Source organism: Helianthus annuus, chromosome 16, assembly GCF_002127325.2.
Source record: "Helianthus annuus cultivar XRQ/B chromosome 16, HanXRQr2.0-SUNRISE, whole genome shotgun sequence".
NCBI classification, from domain to species: Eukaryota; Viridiplantae; Streptophyta; class Magnoliopsida; order Asterales; family Asteraceae; genus Helianthus; species Helianthus annuus.
In genome coordinates this window covers 564734-588400 of record NC_035448.2, presented here as the reverse complement: position 1 = coordinate 588400, position 23667 = coordinate 564734, and the positions used below count along the sequence as shown (strand labels likewise).

At 35.0% G+C, this 23667-nt stretch overlaps 6 protein-coding genes across 15 annotated transcripts; 3 read left to right on the top strand and 3 right to left on the bottom strand.

The window, feature by feature from the left end:
- The first annotated feature begins 539 nt into the window (after positions 1 to 539).
- Positions 540 to 3211, top strand: LOC110920479 (nucleolar protein 56). The gene is made up of 8 exons (XM_022164697.2): positions 540 to 860; positions 1095 to 1309; positions 1411 to 1568; positions 1686 to 1873; positions 1957 to 2209; positions 2293 to 2441; positions 2523 to 2657; positions 2748 to 3211. Exons 1-8 carry the CDS (start codon positions 656 to 658, stop codon positions 3071 to 3073), a joined length of 1629 nt encoding a protein of 542 aa, XP_022020389.1. The 5' UTR covers positions 540 to 655; the 3' UTR covers positions 3074 to 3211.
- On the bottom strand, positions 3120 to 5276 carry LOC110920480 (UPF0161 protein At3g09310). Of its 7 annotated transcripts, none has more exons than XR_004884621.1 (7): positions 4986 to 5273; positions 4824 to 4896; positions 4665 to 4730; positions 4412 to 4552; positions 4028 to 4106; positions 3854 to 3929; positions 3120 to 3360 (listed from the first exon to the last, which is right to left on the bottom strand). XR_004884621.1 is itself a non-coding variant. In XM_022164700.2 (6 exons), exons 1-5 carry the CDS (start codon positions 5058 to 5060, stop codon positions 4048 to 4050), a joined length of 414 nt encoding a protein of 137 aa, XP_022020392.1. In that variant the 5' UTR covers positions 5061 to 5276; the 3' UTR covers positions 3120 to 3360; positions 4028 to 4047. The 7 variants fall into 7 exon arrangements, 4 of the variants coding, with proteins under 4 accessions (XP_022020392.1, XP_022020391.1, XP_035841844.1 ...); XR_002581713.2 differs by having other exon boundaries at positions 3120 to 3415; positions 4983 to 5198; XR_002581711.2 differs by having other exon boundaries at positions 4983 to 5198.
- Positions 5277 to 7450: 2174 nt separating this feature from the next.
- Positions 7451 to 9500, top strand: LOC110915947 (O-fucosyltransferase 37). The gene is made up of 6 exons (XM_022160696.2): positions 7451 to 8045; positions 8183 to 8351; positions 8428 to 8517; positions 8594 to 8850; positions 8926 to 9184; positions 9257 to 9500. The coding sequence occupies exons 1-6, from the start codon at positions 7510 to 7512 to the stop codon at positions 9392 to 9394; spliced, it is 1449 nt and encodes a 482-aa protein (XP_022016388.1). The 5' UTR covers positions 7451 to 7509; the 3' UTR covers positions 9395 to 9500.
- Positions 9501 to 10672: 1172 nt separating this feature from the next.
- Positions 10673 to 12154, top strand: LOC110916814 (mitochondrial pyruvate carrier 1). 3 transcript variants are annotated; one of them, XM_022161472.1, is made up of 5 exons: positions 10673 to 10765; positions 11030 to 11148; positions 11661 to 11715; positions 11799 to 11934; positions 12018 to 12154. In XM_022161472.1, exons 2-5 carry the CDS (start codon positions 11056 to 11058, stop codon positions 12061 to 12063), a joined length of 330 nt encoding a protein of 109 aa, XP_022017164.1. In that variant the 5' UTR covers positions 10673 to 10765; positions 11030 to 11055; the 3' UTR covers positions 12064 to 12154. The 3 variants fall into 3 exon arrangements, with proteins under 3 accessions (XP_022017164.1, XP_022017166.1, XP_022017165.1); XM_022161473.2 differs by having other exon boundaries at positions 10706 to 10917; XM_022161474.1 differs by lacking the exon at positions 12018 to 12154 and having other exon boundaries at positions 11799 to 11938.
- Positions 12155 to 12210: 56 nt separating this feature from the next.
- On the bottom strand, positions 12211 to 14626 carry LOC110916813 (cyclin-dependent kinase G-2). 2 transcript variants are annotated; one of them, XM_022161471.2, is made up of 2 exons: positions 14491 to 14626; positions 12211 to 14064 (listed from the first exon to the last, which is right to left on the bottom strand). In XM_022161471.2, exon 2 carries the CDS (start codon positions 13673 to 13675, stop codon positions 12344 to 12346), a length of 1332 nt encoding a protein of 443 aa, XP_022017163.1. In that variant the 5' UTR covers positions 13676 to 14064; positions 14491 to 14626; the 3' UTR covers positions 12211 to 12343. The 2 variants fall into 2 exon arrangements, with proteins under 2 accessions (XP_022017163.1, XP_022017162.1); XM_022161470.2 differs by having other exon boundaries at positions 12211 to 14611.
- Positions 14627 to 21519: 6893 nt separating this feature from the next.
- On the bottom strand, positions 21520 to 22296 carry LOC118488405 (G-type lectin S-receptor-like serine/threonine-protein kinase At4g27290). The gene is made up of 2 exons (XM_035985950.1): positions 21692 to 22296; positions 21520 to 21571 (listed from the first exon to the last, which is right to left on the bottom strand). The coding sequence occupies exons 1-2, from the start codon at positions 22197 to 22199 to the stop codon at positions 21555 to 21557; spliced, it is 525 nt and encodes a 174-aa protein (XP_035841843.1). The 5' UTR covers positions 22200 to 22296; the 3' UTR covers positions 21520 to 21554.
- Positions 22297 to 23667: the final 1371 nt, after the last annotated feature.

Genomic DNA, 23667 nt, shown 5'->3' with positions numbered 1-23667 from the left:
GGTGCGTCTGGAGGTGGAGGTCGGCTGGAGGTGGAGGTCGGTTGGAGATGGGGGTTGAGCAGGTAACGGCTGGAGAAAACTAGGGTTTGGATTTTGTGTTTTGAAAGAGAGGGAAAGGAGAGCTTGAAGAGGCTAGAAGATGTGAGGCCATGCCTGTTTGAGGAAGAGGTGAGGGAAGACATTTTTTAATGAAAGCTCTTCTAAAAAAACAAACACACTAGTCTGCATAGGATAGACATAAAAGGTTCTAAAGTACTTTTGATTAAAAAACAAACACCCCTATACTAAGGGGGTGTTTGGGATTCCTTCTCAAAAACAACTTATTAACTTATATAAGTCATAAGTTATAAGTTAGAATTTCTAACTTCTTCAAAACAACTTCTCCACACACAAAAATAACTTTTATAAGTTAAACCAAACACTCTAAAAACAACTTATTAACTTTTATAAGTCAATAAGTTATAAGTTGCTCCAAAATAAGCTAATCCAAACACCCACTAACTAGGAATAAAATGCAAAAACTTTTAATCTTTTTAAACACATAAATGATAAATGAACCCCAACGCAACCCTGAAAAGAAAACCTAGCGGCTCCTCACCAAAAACCCTAAACTCAAACTACGAACGAACACTAGCCTTCCCTCTTGAGTTGTAAAATGGCATTGTATCTTCTATACGAGTCTGCCTCTGGTTACGGTCTGTTTTTGGCCCATGGTATCGATGAAATTGGGCAGAACACAGAGGCTGTTCGCAACTCAGTAACTGATCTCAACCGCTTCGGAAAAGTTGTAAAGCTTGCTGCTTTTAACCCTTTTCAATCCGCTCTTGATGCCCTCAATCAACAAAATGCTGTCTCAGAAGGTACATTTTATACATATATGTGTTTGCTATTTGACTGCTGTGAAATGAGAGGTGATTACTTTGGTCAAGGCTAAAATGCCATGTCTATATTTGAAATTTTTTGGTATTTTAGTATTAATCCCTTTCAAAAATGTTTCATGATTTAGAACTTCAGTTGTAGCCTATTGGTGATTGTTGTGGGCATGATAAAGAAGACATATTCAAGGATTATTTTATTTGTTTTTATTTATTTAGGGCAAATGACCGATGAATTGAGGAACTTTTTGGAACTTAGTCTTCCAAAGGTCAAGGAAGGTAAAAAGCCTAAATTTAGTTTAGGAGTAGCGGAATCCAAAATCGGGTCTCACATATTTGAAGAAACCAAGATTCCGTGCCAGAGCAATGAGTTTGTTCTTGAGCTCATTCGTGGTGTTCGGTTGCATTTTGATCGGTTTATTGAGAATCTAAAGGTATTATTTTTCTCTAGTTTTTTTGTTGTTGAATGAATGAATATATGTTTCAGGGTGTGCAGCTACTTGCAACATGTTTTAATTATGTAAAATTTATATAGCCTGGTGATTTGGAGAAAGCTCAACTTGGGTTAGGCCACAGTTACAGCAGGGCAAAGGTTAAATTCAACGTTAACCGTGTTGACAACATGGTCATTCAAGCAATCTTTCTTCTCGATACTCTCGATAAAGATGTGAACTCATTTTCCATGAGAGTCAGGTTCGTTAACTTTTTCTTTTCGCTCAACAGTCATCAAATTCTGGTCAAAAGATGGTATTAGTTATACTCAAGTTGAATGAAAAACTCGTAAATGAAGTGTCTTGATGTTTGATGCAGGGAATGGTACTCGTGGCATTTCCCGGAGCTAGTGAAGATTGTCAATGACAATTATCTTTATGCTAAACTTGCAAAATATATTGAGGACAAATCAGAGTTATCTGAAGACAAGTTAGAAGGTCTAGTTGATATACTTGGGGATGAAGATAAAGCGAAAGAAGTTATAGAAGCTGCAAAAGCATCCATGGGTACGGTTATATCTTACATTATCACGTGGTTATGAAAATATGTAACCATGGTTAATGGTATTTTTGTTTTCTATTATTGGTAGGTCAAGACTTGTCACCGATTGACTTGATTAACGTTAAGATGTTTGCGCAACGAGTGATGGATCTTGCTGAGTACAGGAAAAAACTTTATGATTATCTTGTTTCTAAAATGAGCGACATAGCACCAAACTTAGCTGCATTGATTGGTGAAGTTGTCGGTGCTCGTTTAATATCTCATGCTGGTAGTCTTACAAATCTTGCCAAGTGTCCGTCTTCTACCCTTCAAATCCTTGGTGCCGAGAAGGCCCTTTTCAGGTTTTATATTTGTTTATTTGTTGATAAAAGTGAGCTAAAAGTAGTTGGATATTGATGTTGATAGTGTTTTTTTTTGGTTTCAGGGCTTTGAAAACCAAAGGGAACACACCAAAGTACGGTCTTATTTTTCATTCATCTTTTATTGGGCGCGCATCTGCAAAAAATAAAGGTCGGATGGCTCGTTATCTTGCTAACAAGTGTTCAATCGCTTCAAGAATTGATTGTTTCTCAGGTTTGTTTATAATCCGATTTCAGAAGTTATTTTTTTGGTCTTTCTTCACGGCCTAAGGTTTTTGACTTTTGTTGACCACAGAGAGCAGTGGCACTAGTTTTGGAGACAAGCTTCGTGAGCAAGTGGAAGAACGACTTGACTTTTATGACAAAGGGGTTGCACCACGTAAAAACATTGATGTTATGAAAGCTGCGATGGAGAATGCTGCAAGTCAAGGTTGGTGTTGTAGAAAACCGTTAATACATATCGTCAGTTTTCTGGGTGAGAATCAATTACACATTTATACTTGTGTGATGTATTTCTAAGGTGGAGAAATGGATGTGGATAAAGCTTCTGAGCCCTCATCAAAGAAAAGCAAGAAAAAGAAATCCAAAGATAACGATGACAAAATGACAGATGATAAAGAGAACGCTGTTGCCAATGGAGATGATGCCGAACCCAAATCTGGAAAGAAGAAAAAGAAACGAGCACTTGAAATGGAATCGGGCCTCACTGAAAATGGTAAAGAAAATGGATCGAGTGCAGAAAATGGAACAGAAAAAAAGAAGAAGAAGAAGAGCAAAAATGTTGAAACGGATGTGGCTGCTGTTAGTGAAGGAAAGAAGAAAAAGAAGAAAAAGTCAGCAGATTGAAGAAGATAATAAGGTTCTGTAGTTGTATAACCGTCTTGCTAACATGTTTCATCGTGCCACCAATTATTGAAATATTATTATTACAGATCCCATGCTTTAGATGTGCTGTTGACTTTGACGAGTCAACTTCATTTGAGAGACTCGTTAGTTAAAATTTTCAATGTGTAATTTAACTACATTAGACGATGCTGCCAATAGAGTTGCCTCGGCTCCATAGGCGCAAGCTAATAAACTGGTAAATGCTCCTTGGTTATATGATCACCACGCGCACATGCCCATATCATTACCTGAAACCGCCCATGCTTGACTTTTAGTCAACATTCAATATAAACCTTCCATGAACTATCACAATTCACAACAAAATAGAGATTAAAGTAAAATCCTATAAAACGCCATCAAAGAAAAAAAAAACGTTCGGTTTTATGCATGGAAGACATGATAAGCGCGTTCATGTTAACTAGATGTGTTAATCTCAACTCAATTTACTTATGAATAAGGCTATTTGGCTAGTACTTATCTAAAACAGGAGGATAAAAAACTGAAATGGTATTGGGTCCAACACGGGTTGGAACTCACCCGAACACTATATTATTATAGCATACAACCTTCTAAATTTGTTTTATTTAATGATTTAAAGAATATTCTTTTTTTTTTTTGAAATTATAGTAATTATTCACATTTTCGTTTAAAAACTAGACACGTTTAAGTGTTTGTGGGTCAACACGACTCAATCCACTCGACACGTAATAAAAAATTGACATGTTTTGACCCGTTCCCTACCTTGCTCATCTTGCTACCTCTGAGGATATCATGGAAAAAAATTGTAGCACAAAACCACAATTATAGATCCAAACACCTAAAACTCGTGAAGAAAGAAATGAGGATATCAATCATCTACATACAAGGAAAACAATATATACATATACACTAGAAAAATATATCTTAGGAAAATACCTTGATTTTGACAATGTTGTTTACTGTTCTGGTGGACTCGGTTCATCAAACCATCTTGGGGGATCAAATCCTGATCCACCTACAAAACAGGAAAAAAAATATATCCGAAAGTAAGAATTTTTAAGAAAACCATTCGAAGCAAGCTAACTTATAAGGGACTAGTAACTTGAATGGTCAACTTGTATTAACAAAACGGGTCCATAAAACAAAAAATTTTGATGGTTTTGTTTTTATTTTAGATTGGCGGGTATTTATTTCATTCAAGTCATGGTACTTCACTTTTCAGTTGCTGTAATAGCCTCCTATAAATCAAGTCTAGATTCTTTTTCGCTTCCACCGTACCTAAGGGAAACGGGTTATATATAAAATGAATAGATTAACTACCTAAGGGATTGCAGCGACAGATCCGCCAGGCGGTCAAGATGGAGCCTTTAGCCACACCATACTTCTTGTAAGCAATCATGGAGTACTCGCTGCAAGTAGGAATGTATCGACAACTTTTTGGCATTAAGGGGGAAATTTCATCTGTAAAGATAAAAAAAGAAAAATCCTAATGATGTATATAAGTAATAAATATTCAAGAACTGAAATAGATGATTATTATTGATAGATAGATTAAAGTTAGACTACTACTGACTTTTATAAAAGCTCAGCATAGACAATGCCACTTTGACTCCAAAATCTTCTTCTTCATTGGCGTCCCCTATAAAATTAAACACACATGAAGATTACCGACCCCTTTGAAGCGAATATGTTGTTAAACCCTACATACATACATACATACATACATACATACCTTGAGGAGGTGTGGTCTGGTTGGAGTCCTTATTAACGGGCAAGCAGCGGGTAGACGATATATGAAGCTGACGCTGCAACGACCGTAAGATAAAAAACAAACCCATCAGCAAGCAAGCAAGAAACAGTTAATAATATAGAGAAAGAAAGATAGAGATACCACCGTGGGCAATTTGGGGAAAAGTGCGTGATTGTGATTAGGGTTTATGATTGATTTTGGGGGAAGTTGAAGACCCATTTTCACCTCCCACTCCTTTATAATATTTTAATTTAACAAGGATTCCTTCCTAGGGTTTATCGGTGAAGGAAGGAAGGAAGAAAACAGCAGCAGCAGAAGACGATAAGGTTCGGTAGGTACTAGTTGTATAACTGTCTTGCTAACTAACGCTACTGTTTCACAAGTTTTTAACCATTAAAATAATTTCAAAAAAAAAAAAAAAAAAAAAGAAAGAAAGAATAAGATTTGATCGGTTGAAACCATGGTAATAAATTATAAACAAATAATTAGCTTTTAGAAAATTATATTTATGTTAACTATCATAACTATACTGATATTTATAACAAGATATGTTAATATCAATATAAATGTTTAAATATTAAAGTAAATTAAAAATTGATATTCATTTTTTGAAAAAAAATGATATTCATTCTTTTATGTCATACACATAGAAATTATGTTTTTTAAGTTAAACTCGTCCGAGTTAACAAACTAGATTCAAATACCTCGTTTGTTCCATACAAGTAAAAAAACAACCATGTCCACAAAAGTGAAAAACTTAAAATAAAGATTGGCGTATGCCACATTAAGCAACAAATATACGGTATTTTTTAGTAAAAGGCGAACCCCCCCCCCCCCCCCCGCGCTCTCCTTACCTACCCTGTTTCTTATTTTTCACTTGCATTTTGTTGTTATTTCATTTTGTATTTAAAGTTTATAATTCAATGCGAGCGAGCTGTACACTGACGTAACACTATAAATATGAAAACCATGCATTGTGTACTTATGCTAGATTCATCGTAATCTTGTAGACCTAAATTCGGATTTCAAAAATTAAACTTTTATTATGTCGAAATGTTTTGGCTAACGTATTGTTAAACAACCCTTATGTATTAGTTACAATTCACTAATCATTAAACAAAGCCCAAATTCGGTTTTAGTAACTTTGGGCTTGCTTATATCATGTCGTTTATGCAGTGTTTGTAATCTGTGACAAAGCAAACTGTAACATGTAAAAGTAAACTATATTGATATTTGGATTGTAAGCTAACAATCTTATAAGAAGTCTATGAATCTAGGTTTAATATAACATACTTTTCTACTTCTACTTAACCATAGTAAAATTTCAATTTTTTTACTGTTTTATGTAGTGATTGACCTGAAGTTAAAAGTAAATGTAATGAACTAAATACCTGCAGTTGTGTGTATCCAATTTACATTTATAATAACTCAAAAAACAAAAGTATTAAATCCATCATCCACCCATCTATACAAGTAGTCCATTTCAACAGCATCCACATTTCATATTTATCAACAGATTATTATCAAAACCCTTGACCAATTTGAGCTTAATTTAGACCATAACGACTGCTTATAAATTATAATCCAACCATCTTTGACCAGCAGGCAAGTCAACCTCCACATCCACAACAAATAACCAGCTGGATATTCACCACCATCATATTGCTTTTGAAAAGGGCCAAACTATCTACACACCAAGTGTGTAGATAGTCACCATTAAAAGGTGTTTTTTTGTCCTTACATGCACACTCTGCAGTGTCGAACTGTGACCAAAACGCGACGTTTTGGTCCGGTTAACCAGACAAAGACTGACGGGTGTCTGACGGGTCTGTTGTCCGGACCAAAACGCCGAGCTTTGGCCGCGTTTTGGTCCTGTCAACCAAACCGGGTGTCAGTCTTTTGTCTGGTTGACAGGACCAAAACGCGACCGAAGCTCGGCGTTTTGGTCCGGTCAACAGACCCGTCAGACACCCGTCAGTCTTTGTCTGGTTAACCGGACCAAAACGCCGCATTTTAGCCACAGTTCAACACTGCAGGGTGTGCATGTAAGGACAAAAGACATCTTTTTTAGTGTGTAGATAGTGATATAGGTGTGTAGATAGGTACACCATTTGAAAAAGATCGTTACATAAAAATAAAATATTCTAAATTTAACTTTTTTTTCAGTTAAAAGGCATTGTAGTATTTTGGTAGAAAAAACACTAATGCGGTCCGTAATGGTACCGTAAAAGACGAATACCCGTACCAATTTCAATAATACGAGTTATCATACTGATGTTGTCTGCTTTGTATCGGAACTCGGTATTGTTTACGATAAATAAAAAGAAGCCGTTATTTACATAGATCAAAAACCATAAAAACGAATATCACTACCGGTCCTGATAAAATCGATAACGGTATTGATGTTGTACCGTCGATATTGTTTTCGTTCTTCACCGGGTACCGACACTCGATACACAGCTTACCATAAAAAAATAATCCCCTAAATCGATTATAACCCTATTTTTCACACGTGAGAAACTGAATTAGTTTAAGCTTTGTCATTTCCCGCCAAAATTAACAAACCGTCACATAGAACAGTTAAAGATCGTTATATAAAATACCCCACAGTGCCCACTTCCGTTACACACACACACACATCCCCTTCGTTCTCTCTCAATCAGCTCTAATGGTGAAACCTAAATCCATCAAGAATCACCCTCGATTTGTCCTCCTCTTCACCCCGAAAACACCCCAAAAATCACCCTTCACACCTTCAACATACATCCTCCTATCGATCACTCTCATACTCGCTTCGATCCTATGTTTTACGACAATCAATCCGTTCGTTATCAAGATCCACACATCTACACACTCACCTCTTCTTCTAGCTTCAATATCCTCCGTATACCAAGATCCGAATGCAGATGATAACAATTCACCAGTAACTCTCTCCGTCCCTTCAATTGTGCCGTTACCGCCTCGTTCAGTGGCTGGAACCGAGTTCTGGGACCAGCCCGACGGAGAAGGGTACCGCCCATGTTTGGGGTTTAGTTTGAAGTATCGAAGGCGGTCGGTGAAGATTGTGAATGAGAAGAAGAGGTTTTTAGTTGTTGTGGTTTCTGGTGGGTTGTTGCAGATTAGGAATCAGATTGTTGATGCGGTTATTATCGCGAGAATTCTCGAAGCTTCGTTGGTTTTGCCCGTACTTAAGGGAGACGAGAGGTAATTGTAAATTTTCCCCGATTTGGTTCGGGTTTGATTGTGGCCTAATTTATCTTGATTTGGTGTATATGTTTGTATCATTTCTATAATATGTTCCTGCTTTATTAAATAAATTGAGGCTTGATTTTTTTGTGCAGTGAGTTTTCTGAAATATTTGATGTAGAGCACTTTAGGAAGACTTTAAAAGCGGACATTCGAGTAGCGTCGTCACTGCCCTCTACACGTTTAGTTTCGTGGCAGTCGTTAGAGAATCAAATTCCACATAACGTCCCTCCGTTTTGGATACAGGCAAGATTCTTCAAGAAAGTAAGAAACATCAGCCAGAATATCTGCTGACTTTCAGTTTTTGAAAAACAATCTTTAAAACCTTAATGTTTTGCAGCTCAACGAAGACGGGTCTCTAGTGTTAACGGGGTTGGATTCGAAACTTTCAAAGAATCTTTCACCTGATCTTCAAAAGCTTAAATGCAAGGTGATCTCAACTGTTTAGGCTTTCATAATTTTGAGATTTTCTGTTCTTTTGATCGCATTTGCTTGTTACATTACAGGTAGCCTTTCATGCACTGAAATTTGCAAAACCAGTTAGAGATCTTGGTAACCGAATTGCAAGAAGAATGTGGATTGAAGGCCCGTATGTAGCTGTTCATCTCAGTCTTGAAAAAGAATTGTGGGTCAGAACAGGTTGCCCAACAGGCTTAGGCCCAGAGTATGATGTCATTATAAGCGAAGAACGAGAGTCTAGCCCCGAGTTTCGGGCTACAAATTCAAATACTAATTGCCCTCTTAATGCCTTAGAAGCAGCAAGGTACAAGTTCCACACGTTTTTTGACTTGAAAAGTGCTCTATATTTGACCCAAAATACTTCATAATAAAACTGCAGACTCCTTAAAGAATCAGGGGCACCAGCAAATGCTCGAGTGTACATTGCAGGTAGTGAGCCGTTTGGGGGTGATCGAGCCATTCTGCCATTGAAAACAGAGTTTGAAAATGTGGTGACGAAAGATATGCTGGCTCGAGATGGGGAACTTGGTCCATACAGGAACAGAACCACTATCTTGACCGCAATCGACTATGTTGTTTCATTGAGTAGTGATGTTTTTCTGCCTTCTTACAATGGACACATGGCCCGAGCATTGCAGGTCTGTTATTACCACAAGTTCATAGCTTATGGTTAACCTGATTCTATTAACATTTTTTTTTTGTTTTTCAAGGGTCATCGTGCGTATGTGGGACACCGAAAATATGTAACAATGTCTATGGATTTGAAGGGGCAACCACAACCGAGGGGTAAGAGGAGAGACCGGGATGTAATAGTGTATCCAGTTCCAGAATGTATGTGTAAACACTAGCCAATGAGCTGAGCTTATTTTGGACATACTTTAACCCACCCATTTAGAAGATTTTTTCAATTGTATGGACCCTGACTTGGAATAAATCATAAAAGTTGCAAGTGAATAATAACCAATATGTTTCTCGTCTCTACCCTAGAGGTGGAGGAGCATATCTTGATGGTTATTAGAAATAGATTAGTTTGACGTTAAAAAAAAAAAAAAGATTTATAACTTAGGCTTAGACAAATACTGTCTAAATAAGGTAGCCCAACCTATTAATTGTATCATATGCTACAATCCGTCAAAAACAAGCATCTTTGATAGCGTATAAAATCAAAATAGTGACATAAAGATGTTACACACAAAGAATATTGAGTGAAAAGGATCAATTCGGTAGAAGTAGCTATCATGTACGTGTGTTCAAATCATATACCTAACGTATAACGCTTAATCAGTTGCGTATATGTATAGTGCAAAAACTTAACATTATAACACATTTAAGTTATGTACTGAATTTTAAAATTATACAACTTTTAAGAATGAATTTAAATAATTTTACAAACTTCCTAGAACCATGTAACATTATATCATATATTATTATTAGGATTAAGTGAGCTGCTATCGATACAATTCAATCTTGTTAGATGCCTAAACAGTCTTTCTACACCAAATAGGAGTGTAAGAGCCTTAGTTCGAGCTCGTGTTTGTTTATCACAGGAGAGCTCGAGCTCGGCTCATTAATAGTTTTTCAAGCTCGAGTTTGACTCGTTTATTATTTATTATTATTTAACTATACACAATCATTTTTAATATATTTTGAATTATAAGATTTATATAAAGAATAATATATTCTCTTTAGTTAGGTTTACCATAAATTTAGACATAATACTATTAAATAAATATAAATTTAATATCTAAATAAAACTATATAAATAAAAGGTTTATTTGGCTCAAGCTCGATAAGTGAAGCTTGGGCTCAGACTCGTTTATTGAACAAGCTAACCTTTTGGCCTGGTGATTGGGCTCGTTAAAGCTCGGCTCGATTTAAGCTTTTTAGTAAACCAAGCACGAGTAGATCATGATCGGCTTAACACGTTTACACCCCTCATACCAATAAGTATCCAATTGATTTTACTTAAAATATATATCATATATAATGACTTGAAGTGCATAGAGTAGATCCAAATATCCAATAATCCAAATCCTTTGAACATGTCAGTTGTCACAACACAATAATAGAAAAAAACGTTATCGTGGTGATTTATTTATTTATTTTATATTCTATTCTATTGATATTAGATAGATAGTATCGATGAGTTGGCATGGTTTCAGTATCATTCCTACCCATTCTTCTTGTCGTCTCCGCTATTTGATCTCCGGCGACGTACGGTTAGAATCTCTGCCACTGCATCCATCTGTCATTTCGTTTTTGTTAACATAGAATTGTATATGCTTGCTTAGCAATGTATTAAACCATAAGGCAGCTGTAGTTTAAATAAAAAATATGATGATGATGATGATGAGATACGTGGAGCCCAAATGTAAGAAATTTCTTGCAATGGTTTTTATTTATTTATTTATTACAAGTGAATTAATTGCCATCCATCCGGATATTGCTTCAATCAACTCAGCCAATGTGATTAACGTTTGCAGAGGTGTAGTTAATTGCAAGATCGTATATGTCCTTCTTCAGGACATTCCTCAACAGTCCTGTTGGACCAAAGACTACGCATTTCTGGGGTCCCGTTGCCAACTGGGGATTCGTTGCCGCGGTATGTATGTTTGCCTGCCTGCCTTTTCACTATACTATATATTGATTCACTAATTTTTGGTAAGGAAGGGAAAACTTACGGAACACATCAATACCCATTAGGACCGGTTTAAGCTGGAAATCCAATGAAAGCTAGATCTCAACTTGGGTGGGACCTCAGTGCCACCCCTAGAAGATAGGGGTGTAAACGAGCTTAATCATATACTCAAGATTGGCTCGCTAAAAGCTCGTATCTAGCTGAACTTAAACGAGTTTGGTCCTAAAAATAAGCTTGTTTAATAAACAAGCCCGTGTCCAAGCCTCACTTATCAACCAAGCCTATTATTTATATCATTTTTACTATGACTACATGTAAAATTATAATTAAAAATAATAACTATGTTATACAAAAAAGTTATAATTACAAGCATATATTTATAAATAATAAATGATCCGAGCTCGGGTTTGGCTCATTACACCCCTACTTTGAGGATTCTATTGTTTGTATTAAAAAAAGTTTCAATTCTGCGGCAGGCAATGGCTGACATCGAGAAACCTCCAGAAATGTTATCTGGCAACATGACCGGAGGTTTGTTAGTAGTGGCACATGTTTAAACAAAAATAGATAGTGGTAGCAAGTCAGATTGTTAATAAGCTTTGGATGTTTTGCAGTGATGTGTGTATATTCAGCTTTGTGCATGAGATTTGCATGGATGGTTCGCCCTCGCAACTATCTGCTTCTTGTGTGCCATGCATCAAATGAAACGGTTCAACTATACCAGCTTTCGCGTTGGGCAAAAGGTCAAGGGTAAGAAGCTACATTAAACATATTTGATTCTCTCAAATGCACGGAGTCATCAGTTACCTTTATTATTTTTTTTCTTCTCAAAGGTACTTGCAGCTCAAGGATAACAAGACACCCTCAACTTCACTTTAGATTACTATTCTCACTTATGTTCTGTATTGTGTAATAATAGATCAGAGTTGGTTGATCAATTACAAGCTTTTATTCATCAAAATTTCAATCATGAATAGTGTTACTGAAATAAGAAATGTCATCAATAGTTGTCTAAAGAGAGAATGATAAGCGTATAGAGCGCGATAAAAGCTCATAAAACAGAGTAAAATCATCAAAGTGCATTAACAATCGTACATCGAAGAATGCTATGAAGATCATTAAAAATGTTTCACACTAAGAAAGATCAAAGAATTAAAATCTATTTACAAATCCTAACATGTTCAGCAGGAAGAGGAGCCTCACGAAACCATCCATGATTAAGGGCTTCTTTAGCAGTAATCCTCTTCTCCGGATCATATGTCAGAAACTTGTTCAACAGATCAAATCCCAGCTCAGTAAGTGTAGGTGATCCAGTAAAAGTAGCTACAGGAAATTTCTTCCTCAAACTATTATAAGGTTGCTTGACAAAGTTGGGCTTAACTCCCGGCAGCTTGGAATATCCAGGCCATATTGTGTCATTCGGTGTGCCAAGGGTTCTAAAAATCTTGTCAATCTGTTCAGGTTCTTTGCTTCCATCAAACAGTGGTTTCTTGGACAAAAGCTCTGCCATTATACAACCTACTGACCACATATCAACAGCGGTTGAATAATTTTTCATCCCCAAAAGAAGTTCAGGAGCCCTGTACCAAAGTGTAACCACCAAGGAAGTATAGGGTTTAAGTGGACTCGCGTATTGGCGTGACATCCCATAGTCACAAACCTTCAACTCGCCATCGTTGTTCAAGAGCAAGTTTGATGTCTTCAAATCCCTATGCATCACGTAGTTATCATGAAGATAAGATACACCCTCCAGGAGCTGTATCATAAGACGTTTAACCTCACTTGAACTAAACGGCTGCTTCATACGCTCCATGTATCCTTTGAGTTCATGATCAACATACTCCATAACCATATAAACACCATCGAAGTCATCCATAACAACTTCCTTCATTTCCACAAGGGACGGGTGTTGTAACATTCCAAGAATGTTAATCTCCCTTAAAGCAGTAACAGGAAAACCTTCTCTTGCCCCAGCCATCTTCACCTTCTTTAACGCCACAATATCACCGGTTTTCATATCCCGAGCTCTGTGAACAACACCATAGGTGCCTTCACTAATCTTCCCCAATCTCTCAAACTCGTGCACATTTCTACAGCTTGGAGTCACACCTAACCCAGTACATAACCGGACTTCATGATCACTATCACTTTCTGAACTAAAATCAACCTTATCATCAACATTATCTAAATCTTCATTGGATGGAGTCATAAAATGGCCATCTTCAGTAGACATAGAAGACACCTCATCGTTCTTTTCAAACCCTTCTCGATCAAGCTCACCACTTTCAAGGCTTGAATTGTTGCCATCTGATTCAATTATGGGCAAGTCGTTAAAAGCCCACTTCGATTTGGATAAATTTGGCTCATCAACGTACTCTCCATCTTCATTTTCAATTTCTTCATCACCCCCTTCGCTAACTCTTGTACCCAAAGAGCTTGGTATTTCCATATCATCTGTAACATTAGACACAAGAGACTCCACAGAAGACATCTGCAGCTCACTTTCAGCAGAAACAGAACACCTTTCAATCCTCCTAACATCTTTAGATGATTTTGGTGAGGACGAACAAGTGATATCAGAGTTAACAGAAGATACCTGCTTCTCAACTCTATCCCAAATAATAGGCGAAAACTTCCTTTTCTTGGAAGGCACAGAGCTTAACCGATTTTCTTTATAACCGACCTCTCGGTTTCTATTTTCCAGGTGCACAAACCGACCCCGTTCCCCATCAATGTATCCATTACTTTTATCACCAACTCTTCCACCGGAACTTTTAGCCAGCTTAGAGCCTGGTCGATCAAAACCACCGGCAAAAATCCTTCCATCAAATCGATTTTCATTGGAACGATTCGAACTTTTCCTGGAGAAGTTCTGTCGTCCTGTCGCCATAATTAGTAACAACACCAACAACTAACTTTCAGCGACCAACAATCCAATACAACAAAAATATTAAAATATGAAACCCTAACACAGATCTACAGCCCCAATTATACCACAATCCTATGAAATATTAGAGTTCAACCTGATTCAATCTTCAATTGCTTTTCTTTTGAAAAAAATACACAAAATATTTTGAAACAAATAAAAACCCTAATTCACAATCGGAAAACAAAACCACCAGATATTTTGAAATTGGTAGAGAATATGATGAATTTGATATGAATAGATCACAGATCGGTGAAATTGATTATGAGATATGTGAAATTAGACGGTGAATTGGTGACGATCTTCCTTTTTTCGAACCTCAAATTTGGAATTTGTGTATTTGAGGTCGAAAATCAATCAAAGGTGACGATGTTTCTTACCGGAACACGGTGAACGTCGGTGAACGGTGAACGGAGACAGTGAATATTGATCGGAATCGCAATCGGATCGCAACCTTATCTCTCAACGATAGCCGCCCTAATTGATTTTTTCTTTCGTCTTCAATCAACGATTAAAAAATATATGTATGTATCGTGTGAAAACGCGTATGAGAAGTGGGCTGAGTGTATTGGGCTTTCTGTACCACTGTTGGGCTTAAATACAACACTATGGTTTTGGGCTTATCTTTGTCAGATGATAAAAACAATTAGTTGGTTTAGAGAATATTTTTTATATGTTCAATCCGGTGTAATGAAATTGAGTGATATAGTTTAAAAAAAAAAAAAAAAAACAGTTGCTAATTTAGAACGAGAGTAAATAGTTAAACGTGTTTGTTTGAAAACTAGCCCATTATCTCACAAACTCAGCTAGTTAATAGTCACCATCGCTGAACACCACCACTATCTAGTGTCACCACCTAGTGGTTATTGCGTCCGCCGCCACCAAAATACGAAACGAGAAACATAAAGAACGAATCAAGTGCTTGCCAAATAGTTGAACATGTTGCTAAAAAAGTTGACCTGGTACCTAATATTGGTCACACTATAAACAAGTACCACTAATGTAAAATAGAAATATAACTTAATATGTTAAGGCTCTCCTTATTCCTTAACAACAACAGCAACTTCTCATGATTATACTTCCTATCAGGTACAAAATTATCTTGAGTTAAGTTTTGATTTTGTGTTTCTATGATGGGTCAATCAATTATACGTGAAATTTGATTAACCGTTTGTTTGTTAAATTGACAACAATATTAAATTTTAGTTTATAGTTTTTTTTTTTTTTTTTTAAATCTATTTTATAATTTTAACATGGTATTTGTAGACGGCATGTTTGTAACATGTTGGACCACTTATTCCAAAGGAATGTGATAATGAATTGAGGAGGCTAATGGAACAATGTTAGGCAACTAACCTTATGGTGAGGCCTTCCTTCCCTTAAATAACGGATCGATCACCCGTTATGGCCACATTTGAAGTAAGAGCTTGAGAATAAACTTTAGTGAATTAGAGAATTGTAGAGAAACTGCAATTGAAGATCTAAACAAGAAATAGGTTTTTTAGTTGGGTTTAAAAGCTGAGTAGCAGGGTTTGAACGGTTGTCCTAACGTGGGTGTTGAGTTTTTTTTTTAGCCTTTTTATTTTTGGATGGTATTTTTTTAGAATTTGTGAATGAAGAGTACATATGATAATAAATAATGATTAGTTCATGTTTAAGTGGAAAATGCAATTTTCATATCAGTAATCTCTAAAGCATAATTATAAATCATCATTTTTATGTCGTTGGACTAGAGTTGACCCGTCGGTGAGCACTCTTCGAGAGATGGTGGTGGAGCACTTTGAAGGATATGAAAGTTCGAAGGATGCTGAGAAAATCCTCCAATCCAATGTCTTGGCAACCCTTTGGAGATTATTGATTGGTAGAAACGACCGGGTATTTAACGACAAATGGCTCCATAGTTCAAGCTGATAGAAGATATAAAAGAGCTATCTTTTTGTGGCTCATGTATTGCTAAAATTATGTGTGCAGATTGGTACCTTTGGCAGGTGTTATAATGTTTTTGTTTAAAATACAAAGAAAAAAAATACTTATGTCATTATATCATTAAAATATTCGGTCATCGGTTGGGTATTAAACTAGTTTAGTATGTTAAGACCATTTGTATATCGAAGAACATATTTTACAATGAAAAAACCAGAAATTTTATGAAATTATTAAACTCCATACTTAATAGAATATGAAATCTTGACATTTGATTATGGCTTAAGTTTAAAATCATGAATATGATAGGTAGGTGTTGGCTGTTTTCTTTACTACTTGAAATGGTAAAAAAATTTGTAGCCGGCCGGTCACATCAAATGATAAAAAAAAGGTTATTTATATTAAAATTATGTACGTTTAAAAACTTTGAAACGTTTAAAAAAAGTTATAAAGTTCGTTACACACAATATAAATAGGTGTGACTTATTGAGTCAATACATGATCCATATAGCGTTGGGCAATCCTCCCAAAAACTTTCCTGCGTCCATAAATTTCAAATAATTTTCATGTAAAAAGGAACAATGTTGATAAAAGTAATTTTAAATTTGAATTGAAGTAAAAGACAACTATAATATATTACCAGATATTCTTTAGCATAGTTGACGTATAACCACTCAAACGGCCATGATGATAGCCCTTCATTCCATTGTTTACACACACATTTGTACCGATCAATATGGATCTACCATTGAGCCTAATTAAGATTTCAAACAGTATAATACCGAAAGGAATATAAACCATTATTAAAAACTTCAAAACCTATATTTTGAAGATGCTATGTATATCCTTTATATAATAGATTAAGTTGGGCCAAATGGAATAAACCAAAAAAACGATTTATAATTCAAAATGGTAAGTCGATTTATAAATGTCAATGTTTTATGGTTTTTATTATAATTCAAATTTATTTAAACATCTGTCTAATTGAAGTTCATATGTTTTGCCGAATTTTTGGTTTATTGAACAAACATTTTAAATCAACCGAAATTTGTAGTTTATTAATGGAAATGAGATCTTATTTTTAAAAATTGATTTGTTATTTAAGGAATTTTATAATCAATAAAATCGTTAATTTACATTTGAAATCCTTCCAAATTTATATTAAGAACTGTGAAATAAATTTTAATTCAACCGAAATTTCAATTTACATTTGAAATCGTTAATTTACATATGAAATTTTAATTTCCATATTTATATTATTGCTAAGATTATCATGGTTCAACATTTTCTAAAATTCCAATTATTTGCAATAACTTTCAACAAATATTTCAATTATAATATACCATTAACATTGAATTTTTTTAAAACCTTGATATGACAATTAAATTTTATAATTTTCGAAATTACTGTTAAGTAATCAATTCCAAATTTGATATCGTGATTATTATATAATACACCATAGACCATTCTTATAAATCACTCCTGCAAATACCATTTCATACAATGGTTGATCTTCCTTTTGAACTGATACTTTTCCAAATTTTAATCAAGATTGATACCAAAGCAATACATCGATTCAAGTTGGTATCTAAACAATGGCGTGATGGCCTGTCATCTTCTGAATTTGCTTTAAAACGTGGTTGCTATGTTGAAAACTATCTGGTAACAATTTATTGTTTTCTACTATTTACTTGACAATTATATTAGTTTTGTTAACAACTTTTTTTGCTATTAATTTCATATTTATGTAATCTGTTTTTTTAGGAAATGCTACAAAAACAAGGTTCCTTTATTACTTCTTCTGTTTTGTTGGAATTGTGGCCGCGTCAACTAATTGAACTCTATACGTTTGACGATCAACAATTAAGTAAGGCTAGAGGGTATGGTGATGGTCCTCCAAGGAAGGATGATCCGCCACGTAGGCGCCACGTCATAGTTCTTCCAAGGATGATCCATCCCACAAAACTAGAGGGTATGGAGGATGGTCCTAGATGATCATACCTCACCACTTTTTTGTTTTTTGTTTTTTTAATCTTCTACTTTTTTAACATTTAACAAATAAACTATAAAATATTTTCATTAATAATAAAAAAAATTATATAAACTTAAAGAAAAAAACCTCTTAAATACATTAACCATTCCCAAAAATTTACCTTGTATTCTTTTTATCAAAACTTGTCATCTATTCCTATTTCACGAATCTCCAAATTCACGAATCTCCAAATCCCATCTTTTTGTGTTGTTGAAATGCATTTATAGATCATAAATTGTACAACGTATACTTGCTCTTCCGATCAGAATCATAACCCCCACATCCCTCTTTATGATAACAATCGACCCCTCAAATCTCAATCTTGAACTCAGATCTCCTGTTTTACACTTCACCAACTCATCTTTATGCTCAAAATCCAACAAAATCAGGTATGTTTATATAATCCCTTAACTTTAATTGTTGAAATCTGTTAATATCACCCAAATTTGATCAAATTGTTGTCTAGGGTTTAGTGATTTTTGCAAGTGTTTGTTGAACTGTTGTAGATGTTGTGCTACAGATCTAGGTTGATTCTGCTTGTTATTTGAAGGGGGCCCACCATATTAGGAGCGTCGCCAACGTCCAACACCAGACGGTGAGGACGGGACAGGAGGGGGGCGGGATGGTTTGCCGGTGAGGACGGGGACGTCGTGATCTCGACGGTATGGGGGACGTACCCCATACCGCATAGCCTAAGACAAATGCAAACGTCTGTGAGGAGGTGGTGATAATTGAGAATGGTCAACGTACTGTCTATCAAGTTTACGATGATGACAAGTTGCAGTGTCGTTCAAATCAATATTAAAAGTATTGTTTGCGTTTTTTTTCTTATATTGAAATCAATGCAACTTGCTTATCAGTTATTATCTAAATAATATATATCTATTTTTATTCTTAGTATTATACGTTTAACATTGACTAATTGACTAATATTATATATATCTCCACAAATGTTATAAAACAGAACATTGTAAATTTATAATAAAATTAATAAAATATTATTATCAATAAAAATAGAGCGACCCGTGGGTACCACGGGTTATAACCTAGTTAAAATTATGTACGTTTAAAAACTTTGAAACGTTTAAAAAAAGTTATAAAGTTCGTTACAAATAGGTGTGACTTATTGAGTCAATACATGATCCACAAGGAGTATTTGATAATATAGTTTAAGTGTTTAACCATAATAATGCATGGAATATTTTCTGTGTTCTAAAACTCTTTTAACAACATTTGAACCATTTGATTTTTAGCAAAAAGGTTATTATTAAGTTACGCATTAAAGTAATGTTGTGTCAATACATTTAAAATATTGTGCAACACGACAATTGATTTGTACCTACCTTTACCTACATTTTGTCTCATGCTTATCGACTATCCTTTTTAGGAAACCATGTTCACGTACCTTGATCAGAGGTATCTTTCGAGAAATATATTTGATGACTCATCATTGTATTCTCGAGTGACGATAAAGAAGTTACAAGTTAACCAAGCTTTTAATAGAACTTACTTTTTATTAACGGTATTATTTGTTTTAACTATTCTATTGAATATAACTTAAATAGATCAAACGATAAAAGATAAAATAATAATAAAAAGAGTAACTGCCATTTTGGTCCTTGAGGTTTAGTCACTTTTAACACTTTAGTCCAAAACTCAAACTTTTTGCATTTAGGTCCCTGTGGTTTTAATTTTATTGTCATTTTGATCCAAAAGTGAAATCAGGGTGGTGGGTTTGACGACCTCTCTTTTATGATAAAATGAATGAAGTGAAGGGTGGTGGGTTCAAGGGTGTTTGTTCCGGTGGTGGACATGGGTGATGGGTTTCATGGTAGTAGTGTAGCGGAAGTATAGTGGTGGTTGCAGAGGTGTGTAGTGGTGGTGGTGGTTATTTGAGTTGAAGACGATGGTTAGACGGCAGTTGACGGCGTTTCCACAACCGCGATAGTGGTGGTGGTGGTTTGAAGGTGGCGGTGGATGTTGCTGGGTTTGAGTTGATGGAAGATGGCGGTGATGCTCCTGGCTGCCGGAGGTTTGGTGGCGTTGTTGGTTGTTGGCTGCTGGTGAAAATGTAGAGAGAGAAAGAGAATGAAGCTAAGATGATTAGTTGTTTTGAGGTTTTTTTATTTTATATATATATATATATATATATATATATATATATATATATATATATATATATATATAGGGGACCGCTAGAATGAGAACCACTCCGAGTTGTAAGAACCACGAGAACCGCGACCCGCGGGTGGCCGTTGACCACGAAATTTTTTTTACACCTAGATACGTATATTTTAAGACCGGGTGTAAATTTTGGGTTCAAACGGCGCGCCCGAGGGGGTAGTTTTTTACGCCCAAAGTTTGGGTTTTTTTAATTTTTTTAATTTTTCTTTTTTTTTAACCAAATTTGGGCGTAAAAAACTACCCCCTCGGGCGCGCTGTTTGAACCCAAAATTTACACCCGGACTTAAAATATACGGATCTAGGTGTAAAAAAAATTTCGTGGTCAACGGCCACCCGCGGGTCGCGGTTCTCGTGGTTCTTACAACTCGTGGTGGTTCTCATTCTAGCGGTCCCCTATATATATATATATATATATATATATATATATATATATATATATATAGTGGAAGGTTCAAATGAGAAGAATTTTTTTGTAAGAAGAAAAAAGAAGAAATTTCAACCAATAAGAATGTTTTATTTTACTTCATTTAATATTTGCATTTAATTTTAAAATAAGGGTATATTGGTAAACTTACATAAATCATTAATTCGTATTCTTCTCCTTTAATAACTAACTAAATTAAATTTGTAACTCCTTTAAAAAATATATACTTTTTCCAAATTAAAAAAAAAAACAATTTAATTTAAAGTGTAGAATAAATTAGTAGTTGTGTAGGATAAATTATGAGTTGTGTATGATATATTTCGAGGTGTGTAGGATAAATTTCGACTGTGTAGGATAAAATTGTATAATGTTTAGGGTATATGTAGGAAAATTTTGATATGTGTAGGTTTTGTAGATTATATGTAGGATAATTAATGATTAGTTGACTAATTAATTAAAGAGGGAAAAAATAATGATATGAGTTATAAATGAAAAAGTATTTTACTAATATGCTCTTTCTTCTTTTTCTTCTCAAATTAAATTGGGTAAATTACTTTTTGAGTCCCTGTGTTTTATGGGTTTTAACTAGTTGAGTCCAAAAGCAAAAAGTTTAACGACCTGAGTCCCCATAAGCATTTTCTTTAACCATTTGAGTCTAAATTTCTAACTCCATCGACCAAGTTTGTTAACTATGAGGGTAATTTGATCATTTACACATAAAGTACAAGTCTTATATGCACATAAGTACAAGGAACAAGTGTTTAATGCATAAACCTTTAATATATAATAAACACCACAGCACAGCTACCACTGCCCCACCACCATCCCCGCCACTGCCACCACCATCCCCACCACCATTCCCACAAGTTGTATCTCATCCTTCACCATGGAAAATTAGCTAAGAGGAAAATATATACATTTGACGGTCAAAATTTGTACATACCTGTATTTTTAACTAAATAAAAAGATGTAGTTTTGGTCACCCATTTTACGGAACAATATGAAGTTTTGGTCTTACCACCTAATTCGGAGGCAGCCATTCTTACAAAGATATCTTGCCCATCTTCAGCATACACTCTCATATCAATCAATTCATCAAACCAAATCAAGCATCCAGTTCCTGTACTAATATTCAAACTAGCATAAGCGGTACAATTACACTTCCTCAAACATTCACTCTCAGACTCCTCAAGATTCATACTCGCGTTAAACCAACTTCTCCTCGTATCCGGAACCTTAACACCCGACTGCTTCACAAACCCGTCTCCACCCGCCGCACAATCCAACTCCACTTTCCTCACACACCCGTTATCCCAATCCGCCCGTCTCCATTCCTCAGGGAATCGCGGCTCAAACCCACGCAAACACCCACAAGGAGGGGAATCGTTAATGCTACAAATGCCATACGCGCCACATAACCCGTAACGATCACAACTATCATTTGTCCTGTCACATAAATCTTCCATCTCATGCTTCTTTCGATCCGTGTATACCGCCCTAAAATACCATCCACACTCAGAATACATTTGAGTTATGAATTGATTTACGATAAATTTGAATCGATTGTGATGAATTTGAATGATTGATAGGATTTGGGGATCTGGGGATACATAAAAGAGAGAGAGAGAGATTTGGACTGATGATGGAGGTAGATGTGGGGATATATAAAAGTAATTTAATTACAAGGGTATTTGAGTCATTTAATAATATTTAACCAAAATATTTTAACAGTGTTAGAAATTTGGACTCAAATGGTTAAAGAAAATGCTTATGGGGACTCAGGTCGTTAAACTTTTTGCTTTTGGACTCAACTAGTTAAAACCCATAAAACACAGAGACTCAAAAAGTAATTTACCCAATTAAATTTCTTCTCAAATGAACCTTCCCCTATATATATATATATATAGGGTCAGGATCATGAGTGAACAACATCCTTGTTTGTGAACAGAGTGAACTAATCTCAGCCATCCATTTGTTTTTTAATTAAAAGGATAGGATTGTAAATTTACCTTTAATTTTCATAAATTAGATTTAAATCATTTTGTTTTAATTCTTGATTTCAGTTACACGTTTCCTATTTAAATCATTTTGTTTGAATTCTTGATTTCAGTTACATGTTTCCTATTTTGTAGAGATTATACCTTTTCTCATGACATATTTACATATATGTACTTTTTAATTTACATGTGTATGTATGTGTATAAAAAAGATATACATATGTGTATAAAACAGTTTGGTTGAATAGAAACTGTGTATAAAATATACATAAACAGAACTAATAAATGGTTTATACACATATGTAATTGTATTGGATACTCAAAGTACACATATGTATTATTCAAATTACATATGTATGCATGTGTATAAAATGGATATACATATGTGTATAAAACAGGTTGGCTGAATAGTAATTGTGTTTATTTTTAAATTAATAAATTAGTTAATTGGTGAGAGAAATAAAGAGGGAGAATGTAATTAAATATTTAATTGGAAAGAGAACTAGTTAATAATTTACACTTATACCCTTTTCATTTATTTTCTACACATAAATAATTAGAAAATTGTCATTATTATAAATCTCAAGATCTCCTAAATCAATGGACAAGATTTGTTCATTTTGTTCACAAAAACAATATGGTTCACTCTTGAACCCTACCCTATATATATATATATATATATAGGGGACCGCTAGAATGAGAACCACCTCGAGTTGTAAGAACCGCGAGAACCACACCGTACGGGGCGAGGTGGACCAAATTTTTTTTTCAAAAACGTAGATGCATGTATTATAAACACATTCGTAAAAAAAATTTAAAAAATGCCGTGCGTGTAGTTTTTTACACCACAAGTTTGTGGTTTACGAGTTCCGTAAATTTACGGAACTCGTAAACCACAAACTTGTGGTGTAAAAAACTACACGCACGGCTTTTTTTTAAATTTTTTTTACGAATGTGTTTATAATACATGCATCTACGTTTTTGAAAAAAAAAAATT